Source organism: Cetorhinus maximus, chromosome 15 (assembly GCF_964194155.1).
Source record: "Cetorhinus maximus chromosome 15, sCetMax3.hap1.1, whole genome shotgun sequence".
In the NCBI taxonomy this organism is placed as follows: Eukaryota; Metazoa; Chordata; class Chondrichthyes; order Lamniformes; family Cetorhinidae; genus Cetorhinus; species Cetorhinus maximus.
In genome coordinates, this window is record NC_135893.1 from 14,232,876 (window position 1) to 14,242,619 (window position 9,744).

Here is a 9,744-nt window from a genome sequence, read left to right on the forward strand (position 1 = left end):
GATTAAATAAGGATTAATTATAGGCAATTCCTCGTACATACTATCAAACAAATATACGACAATGACGGGTAGGAATACATCAGCTGGCCCATCAAGCCCGCTGCATAGCACATGATGGTCAAGTGAATTGTGATGAGGCACATCTTAACCTTTGTATATAGAGGCTAAAACACAGAAAAACCCAGGGCCAATAATGGGGGTGGGGAAGGTTGGAAAACTCCTCTCTGACTCCCTCAAGCAATTAAAACTAGTCCAGGAGAATACATGGATTAAGTATAATCTTCAAGGATACTTACCTTCAACATGGTGCGATCTCTGCCCTAAAAGCCAGTCCAACTGCCTCTTGAAGACAATGCAGAGGCTCAGCATCCAGCACACCAACCAGCAACGCATTCCAGAGGCTCACCACTCTCAGGTTGTTTCAGCTCCTTTCCCAGTGGTCCTCACAGCAGACCTAAATCCTTCTTGGTTACAGACTAGCTGGATCCAAATATTTCCCTCTCAAACAATGAAGCAAGTTTCACCCCACAGGATGGGCAGTCAATTTAGGAAAAAGCAATTTCACTACTGCAGGTGGAGCAGGCCACTCTGATCTCTGCAAACGAACAAGCCACATCTCTCAGGGATTTTCCCACCTGGAGAATAACACCAATCCCAATTTTTCCACACTAGCAACATGCACCAGAGTTATCCTTTCCTTTTGCAGGCAATAATTCAGGTAAGTCCTCAGATGGGTACATGAATTATCTTCCATCAAGGTCAGTGAGAAAGGTTCCCTCCTAGGTCCAAAAAGGCCATTCTATACACTTTTCCTCCACTTTCTATCCTTTATCGCGTCAAAATCAACACATTTCATACTGTCTCCTTCTCTGAGTCTGTCAAAACTGTCCATGCTCACCTCCCTTGGTCTTTCCTTCTCCCTGCACTCTACAGGACTTAAAACACAGGTTTTGTGTCACCTAACAACTACTGTTTGATTTAACCTCACCTCTTCTCCTACCCTTTTCAAGCTTGATGGCATCCTAAGCTAGAGGTTTCATCTCCTTGGTAACCAAAGGGATGTATAAACTAAAACTTGGGTCTCACATTTTTGCCACCCATCTGTTTTTTGAGCAGTTTGTCTGATTTTACTGTAAGTCAGAGAATGGTTAGTCATTTTTCACGTGCTGTCTTGCACTAATATATTCACAGATTTGAATGGCTCCTGAGGTTATAAACTACCGTGACCTTAAAATTATATTCAGGTCATCAAGAAGCAGAGGGCTAGCAGATGAATAACTCCTGCCCCTTATCAGCATAGGTATAATAATATACCTCCCTGCAATTTGTGTAAGAACTTCTGTTAGCAAGTCTGGTCCCCGGACCATCCATCATCACATTTGTCATTGCCTTGGTCAAAGGTGGTGGTCCTTCAACTTATATCTTGTATCAACCAAGTATTAAACCAGATTGATCATAGATGTAGCAGATATTCAGGAACAATGCTGGCAATTCAAAGTATGGGTTACTGGCTTTGCTAAAGCCAAGGTAGTCAAACTCAGTTGCAATTAAAAATGGGCTCTCAAAACAGCCTCATTTCTTCTGAGCTATGGGAACGGAGAGGAATTCAGCCCAAACTCTCTTCTCCTGGAGATAGATCTTGACTGTGTGATAATGTAAAGTAAACGATGATGAATCAGTTTTACATCACTCCTGATTTTTATCCCTGTTGACTTGAGTGGGGTATGATTTAAAACAGGTTGATGACTAGCTATCACCCATTTTACACGACTGCACAAAGTCAAGACTGTTGTCTTGTTGTCATTACTTTTTTTCCCTTTATTCTGTCATGGGATGTGGGCGTCACAGGCAAGGCCAGCATTTGTTGCCCATCCTGAATTGCCCTTGAACCGAGTGGCTTGTTAGGCCATTTCAGAAGGCAGTCAAGAGTCAAGCACATTTCTGTGGGTCTGGAGTCACATGTAGGCCAAATGAGGCAAGGACGGCAGATTTTCTTCCCTAAAGGACATTAGTGAACCAGCTGGGTTTTTACAATAATTGACGATAGTTTCATGGTCACCATTACTAAGACTAGTTTTCAATTCCAGATTTATTAATTAAATTTAAATTCCACCAGTGACTAGATGAGGAATTGAGGATTTTAACACATGTCCCCAGAGCATAGCCCGGGCCTCTGGATTACAAGACTAGTGACATTGCCTCCATTATCCAGAAATTCCTGCTGAAAGGTTCACATGTGAATTTTGGACAACAGGCGGCATGCCTCTTCACAGTCAAATAGCCCGGTGACACTCACAAATGAAAAATACCCACTTGGCTGAGGAACTGAAAGTATGAGCATTGGACATGGAATCGGTAAACTCAGTCCCTTCAAATGAGCAAGGGAGAAAATTAGAGGAACAAATTTTTAAAAATCACTGTATCAAGCTCAGCTCACTTTCAGAGCCTTGTGATCTCATGCCAGGCAGTTCTACAGTAGGTTCACCTCAAGACGCCAGTCTATATAATTAGAGTTCAAGAAGGAATTCCTGAAATGCAGATCCTTACCTGCAGGCTATGGGCCTTCCCAACATTGATTAGAAAGTAGACGGAGCATCTGGAATTTGTCTATCTCTACGCTGAGAAAGTTAGAACAATGTTTACTTTGGTCAGGATTTAACTGACTTAGGAGCAAACCTGCATCAGGATCACATCCTTTGTGTTTCATTCAGAAGTAAATATCTCTGTGATGTGTAGCATCGGTCATTAAAACTAGAACCATCAATTTAAGATAGTTACACATAAATCCAATAGGGAATTCAGGAGAAATTTCTTTACCTAATGAGAAGTTAGAGCGTGGAACTTCCTACCACACAAAGTTTTTGAAGCGAAAAGCAATGATAGAGTTAAGAGGCAACTAGATAAGGAATTGAGGTTTTTGAATATGCTGATAAGGTCAGATAAGAGGGTTGGGAGGAAACTTGTTTGCAGCATAAACTGGCATGGGGCAATTGGGCCTGTGCTGCACTTTCTAAGTAAAAAGTGTTAACCACTAACACCAACATTCTCTCCAACCCTCCCTCTCAAAAATAACAGGAATCTCAGACAATCCGATAAGGGCCTAGAGCATCAGAGTCGTGAGTAGGAAGCCTGACGTCACATCCCAGTCTCAACACTTTCATCTTCAGGCTTTGTTTCCAGTTTTGACAGGCTGCTTCAGCTACTCTGAATGACTAAGGAAAGCTTCCTGGTGGCTCCCCACCTTCAAGCTTCAAGTCTGAACTGAACAAGATATCATAGATGGGAGGATCGGGGGCAGAACCAGGAGAAATGTAGCAGTGTAACATGTTACACTAATATGCACCTGGTCAACAGATTTGCAATAGGAACCCCCTGGGAGGGTTGATTAACCCTTTTGATTATTGAGCATCTTTAATGGCCTACACACTTATTTCTTCTATTTTCCATTCATCTCTCACCTCCAAAACCAACCTAGGCTAAAAGACTAAGTTCCTCTGAGACCTCTACCATTGGCCCTCTACAATCTGAGTGAGTGAGAGCTGGTGGGAGCAAGTTTTTCTCTTCCCTGGCATGGCAGGGAAGCACTTGGCCTCACAGCACAGTTGGGTCGGCAACTCATTGTGTGAGACATTAAGGGCATGCAATGCCACCTTTCCATCATCTAAGTTTGTGACACTGAACATTATATATTTTCTAAAGAGTTACAAAAGTGAAATACAAAAACCCAAAGAATTATTCTTGGGTAGAGGTTATTGGGCCATTAAATTTCTCACTCATTGTTCACGTGATTAAACGATTTTCACAGGTACTACACAAAGTGTGCCTTTGAGTGATTTGAAACACAGAATATACCAAATTGCTTCTCACTCACAAATCTAACTAGGTTTTACTATTTGTAATTGTAAATGGCTTCCTCTCCTCAAGCACTGACCCCCTCCATTTCAAAACCACTATTGTCACCCCCCTCCAAAAAATCTGCACTCAATCCTTCTGTTCTCATGAGCTCCTATCCCATCTCCCACCACTATTCCTCTCCAAAGCGTCTGAACATGTTGTCACTCAGATACATGTCTAACTGCCCAACAACTCCCTGTTATAATCCTTCCAATCACCACCCCCTTCCCACAATGACATTGTCATTATTAATGACTGTGATTATTGTGTATTGCCCCTTCTCATCCTTCTTGACTTCCCTGCAGCCTTCGGCCTAGCTGACCACACCATGCTCCTCCAATGCCTCTCCTCTGTAGCCCAGCTTTTGTTTGGCTGCACACTTGCCTATCTTATCAAATGTAGGAACATGAGTGGGCTATTCAGCCCCTCAGGCCTAATCTGCCATTCAATTGGATCATTATTAATCAATATTTTAACTCTATCTACTCGCCTTGGTTCCATATCCCTTAAAGGTCGTGCCTAGCAAAAATAAGAGGTCTTGTGGCACAGTGGGTAGCTTCCCTGGCTCTGAGCCAGAAGCGCTGGGCTTGAGTCCCACCCTTGGACTTGATGGCTAAGGAAGGTATGTTCATAATGTAGCCAAAAAGGTTGATTATCAACCTGCAAATCCTTTCAATGCATGCCAATGGCAGGCAGTAAGAGCAGGAGAGATTCCTGGTCAGCCATGTGATCAAAGTAAAGCTGGAGCCTCTACCATCAATATCCATGGCTCCAGGTTACAAAAAGCACGTAAAACTGTATATTGCCACAGCAACTCAGACTCCAAGTGATCTGCGACACACCACCACCAATGAAAATAGAAAAGGGAAGGGCATCTTCAGCAATGGCTACTCTCTCTATCTCAAACGCTGTCATCTCAGGAGTAACCCAGGGATATTCCTTTGGCCCCTCTTCATCCTATTCAACACGTTGCCCCTTGGTAACATCATCCATAGATATGGGATCAGTTTCCAAATGTGTGCCAATCACACAACAAGCTCTAACTCTCCATTACCTCTTTCAACCCTTTACCTTGGTATGTTTTCTATGTTAAAGGTACCAAATAAATGCAAAATAGACTGATTAACTTTACCATTGAAATAACAGACAGAGGAATTTCACTCAAACATGTTTACATGCTGATGTTGCACAGTGTAATCCTGCTGCAGGTGCATTCCATGGAGCAGCAAGGGCATAACATTCCTCTTTTAACAAAAACAATGGGGACAATAACATTTCAGTTAATTCCCAACTAACAAAGCAATTTTGCTAGTGGGTCAGAGAAAATTTTCCTGTTTCGGATTAAAAATGTAATGTCAGACTCACCCCCTCCCCTCTTGAACTATCATGATTCCTCATCTCTCTCTTAGCAATTTAATCCCCTCCACTCCTGCAGGTGCTGACTCTTAATTATTCCCCAGGTTCTAGCCTCAACAAGCGGCCATTCTGTCATTCAATGTGGCAAGATATTCCATCATGGGAGGAACCCCATTTGGCATAATTCTCTCCCTCAACCGACTCTATCTGCACATGGAGTTTTACACGGATTTTGTTTCATGAAGGATGATGTGAAGGTGCATGCATGTACATTGAGCTGGGGCAAGAAAATATTTTTAAAATACTTTGCACCAGACAATTGTTAGGAGGAAAATCTTTGGATTCATTTGGTAATCAAGTAGCAATGATTCTCACGAGATTTATATTACAGTCCCAGTTGACTGTGACAATTGAATATGTTGGTTGCCAAGTCTCCATATATACATGATGCGTGTGTTGTATTAAGCTACGTGCCTGATGGATGCAATTTTTTTTTCGCTGCACAAAATAGCAGAACATTAGTTTGAACTCCTGAGATCCAGGCTATTTCAAATCCCTTACATGGGAGCTCAGGTAGGTAAACCAGCCTGCTGCTGATCCCTTATATCGCAGTCCAGTTACATATTTCTGCCAAATTGCGCACAGCAAGGTTCCACAATCGTCATGTGATAATAAATGACCAGATCGTCTGTTTTCAGGTACTGGTTGAGGGTTATATATTGGCCAAGACAATGGGGAACATCTCTCCTGTTCTTCTTCGAAATAACCATGAAATCTTTTAAACGACCTGGGAAGATTTCAGTTAACATTATCGTCCCTTTAGCTCAATCGCCAGGTGCTCTCTGCAGTCCCCAAACGCTACCGGCAAACGCGCGTTTGCTCTTGTGAAAAGGTTCGTTTTGAGGACGCTATATTTTACTAAACAATGATACTACCGACCAAATCTGGTATCAAATCAGATTGTTAAAAGGACATGTTTGCAACATGTAATATATTTAAAAAGTTGACCGAATGATTAGGTATCATCTATTGTCACTGAGTAAGTGATCCTTTCGCTTGATCTGCTTGGTGCCCGGACATCACAGAAGTTTGTACAATCCTGTTTACTGCCAGGTTTACTGCTCCTGATCGCTGTCCTGTAGATGCAGATGTTTGCGGTTTGGCTCTGATGAACCCTCCACACTCAAAACATCCTACCCTCACTCACGATTGACATATCGAGAATGGTCATTTGGGCAAAGTACAAGGGAGCATTCTGAAGGTTCGAGTGAGGAGCAGCACATTCTGAGGAACAGGGCAGAAAATTGGAGTCAAGGTAGATTTATTTTTTAAAAAAGCAACAAGGAATTAGTGATATGCCTTTTAAAACATCTGTATTACTCTCATAGGAAACGCCACAACATATGGGGAAAATGTAACAAATTAGCAGCTACTAAGAAACTTCTCTAGAAGTTTAGTAACTTTAAAGTAACATCAGCAGGGTAATGGAGAAAGTGGGGTAGGGGTGGTGGGACTAATTGGATAGTTCTTTCAAAGATCCGGCAACATGCACAAAGGGTCGAATGGTCTCCCTTCTGTGCGGTATCATTGTATAAAGTTATCAAACCGTTGCCTAAAAAGCTAAGGAGTTATAAGTGAAATTCACCAGCATCGAACCCATCGCCTCCCCCCTCGGCTCTACGTCATGTTCCGATCATGTCTGACAGACTCCGAAATGTTTTCTGATCCAATGGGCAAGCAAACCAGCGCTACTGTTTAAAAAAACTGTACGAGTTGCACAGTTGGAAAGAACATTTCAATATCCAAATTAAATCAAAAAAAAATTAAAAAATTCAGGAATCCTAACAGCGTTTAAATTCACTAGGAATTTTTAACTATTGTCATATTTAAAAATCAATACTTACATGTGACTCTGGAGTATTCCCGAGTTAACAGCAGAGGTCACACCGAGGAGCAACATACAGACACTTGCTGACACTTGGTCCATTTTATGGCGTAGAGTTTGTGGTACTTGTATCTTAATTCTTAAAAGAGTGTTTAAAAATCCTGATTTCTTCCGCTTGTGAACTTTCAAAATTGCAAAACTTTCCCAAAAGACGGAAAAAAACAGGTTCAGTTGCTGTTCAGTGTGAAGTCCCCGCCAGATCGCACAGGCATCTTTTCAGGGGAATTCAAATATTTCTCAGACTCTCTGGAATGCTAACATTCAGTGTCTCTCTTCTTGTTTTCCTTTCATTAAAAATCTCTCCCAGTTACAACAAAATGAATGAATAGCCTAAGTTGACAATTTCACAGGTTCCCTCTCAAGTTATTGGTAGGATGGACATTTAATCTAGAAATGCCTTGTGATGATTAAGGAGGACTCAGCTTCGATCGTTCCTATGACTTCGCAACAGCTCATATGGAAAAGGTGTTAAGGACAGCAATATTCTCTCACACACACACACACACACACACAGTTGTGCCTAATAGTGCGGGGCTGCACGAGCAGTCACTTCACTGCTAAAGTGCACCCAGTCCTAAAGCCCATCCGACTAGCATCCACCCTGGAGGAGGAGTTTCGTATCAGACACACCCCCTCATCCACACGGCGAATTCCACCCTCCCTCCAGACCTGAACCCAATCATGCTTCACTGGAACAGAGAGGGGGGAGGGACGATTCAGCCCAATACAGGTGCCTTTAAATCGGTTTGTGTACCTACACAGCGTTAGAATGAAATCCAGGTTCATCCTGTTTTTGTTTTGGATTTCCAGCATTCTCAGTTTTTTGTTTTTATCAAGACTGACTGGCTTGTGTGGTCAGGGATCATGGATGGGGAGGGGACTGGAAGTTAAAACATAACACAAGTAAAATCAGCGGGAAAATATAATTGTGGTAGGTATCCTCTGAAAACATATTTTGTCTATATTTGTCCCGTTATCACAACCTTTTGCCTTGCATTATTATCTTTGTCATTTAATCACAAGATCCTCTCTTTTTGTTCTTTCCCTGTGCCCTCCAACCCTCCCCCCACCCCCTTTCCCCTGTCTGTGTACTTGCTTAAAAATGGTTCACCTTTAACATCTTTCAGTTCTGATGAAAGATCAACCTGAAACGTTAGCCCTGTTCTCCCTCCAGAAGTGCGGCCTGACCTGCTGAGTGTTTACAGCATTTTTATAGAATGGCTACAGGACAGAAGGAGGCCATCTGGCCCCTTGAGCCCATGCCGGCTCCCTGCAAGAACAATTCAGCTTTTCCCATTCCCCTATCCTTTCCCCGTATCCCTGTAATGTTTTTCCCTTCACTGGATTATTCAATTCCCTTTTGAAAGGCAAGACTGAATCTTTTTTTTTTAAATGGGATGTGGGCATAGCTGGCTAGGCCAGCATTTATTGCCCATCCCTAGTTGCCCATGAGAAGGTGGTGGTGAGCTGCCTCCTTGAACCGCTGCAGTCCATGTGGTGTAGGTACATCCACAGTGGCGTTAGGAAGTTCCAGGATTTTGACCCAGCAACGGTAAAGGAACAGTGATATAGTTCCAAGTGTGGCTTGGAGGGAAACTTGCAGGTGGTGGTGTTCCCATGCATCTGCTGACCTTGTCCTTCTAGATAGTAGAGGTTGCAGGTTTGGAAGGTACTGTCGAAGGAGCCTTGGTGAGTTGCTGCCTCAACCACTCTCTCAGACAGTGCATTCCAGAACCTAACCACTTGCTGCATTAAACATTTTCCTCATGTCGCAGTTTGTTCTTTTGCCAATCACCTTAGTTTCCTCTGGTTCTCAACCCTTCTGCCATTTGGAACAGTTTCTCCCTATCCATTCTATCTAGACCCCTCATGATTTCAAGCACCTCTAGCAAATCTTCTTTCAACCTTTCCTTCTCTAAGGAAAACAACCCCAGCTTCTCCAATGAATCCTTGTAATTGAAGTCCCTCACTTTCTGCTTTTATCCATCATCTGCAGTATTTTGCACTTGTTTCATTGTGGTTGGGCATTTTTTAGCTTGTAGGTTAAAAAGAAAAATCGGTAACTAACCAATGACCAATAGAGGAACAGGCTATCTGCTAGGGTATACGTGTACACAGATATATCATTAATCTGCAACTAATTCAGACTTTGCCTCTTGGTACTGCAAGAGGAGGTTCACTGCTGTTGTCAACAGGGAAGGCGGTATGAAGAAAGGTCCAAAATATGGAAAGTGTCTTCTCTTCCAAAACTCTAGCAGAATGCCTGGGTCACATCACCAAACTTTCTGCTCTGGACAGAACAATGGGAGATCCCAGCCACCTCTAGACTCCTGCAGACACTGGTTCATTCTGAGGCCTGGTTCCACAAGGAGACAGCCACACTCTGGTGCTCCACCTAAGTGGCCATTCCTCATTTGCAAGGAAAATAGGGAGCTTTTCAACCGCAGGAGGAGCAACATTGCAAGTTTGATCCTGTCTTCACCTAGTATCTACATGCATTTATTGCACAGATCAGTAAGCAAACCTTCTTGGATATAGTACAACAATTA

The 9,744-nt window shown here is 42.7% G+C and overlaps 1 protein-coding gene across 1 annotated transcript in view; it reads right to left on the reverse strand.

Moving 5' to 3' along the window:
• LOC144690414 (uncharacterized) overlaps positions 1-7,771 on the reverse strand; it is a 537,164-nt gene extending 529,393 nt beyond the window's left edge. Inside the window, exon 1 of the mRNA XM_078557903.1 lies at positions 7,155-7,771. Within this exon, the coding sequence (XP_078414029.1) occupies positions 7,155-7,237 (83 nt within the window). The 5' untranslated portion in view covers positions 7,238-7,771. The remainder of the gene's footprint in view (positions 1-7,154) is intronic.
• Between the last annotated feature and the right edge of the window lie 1,973 nt (positions 7,772-9,744).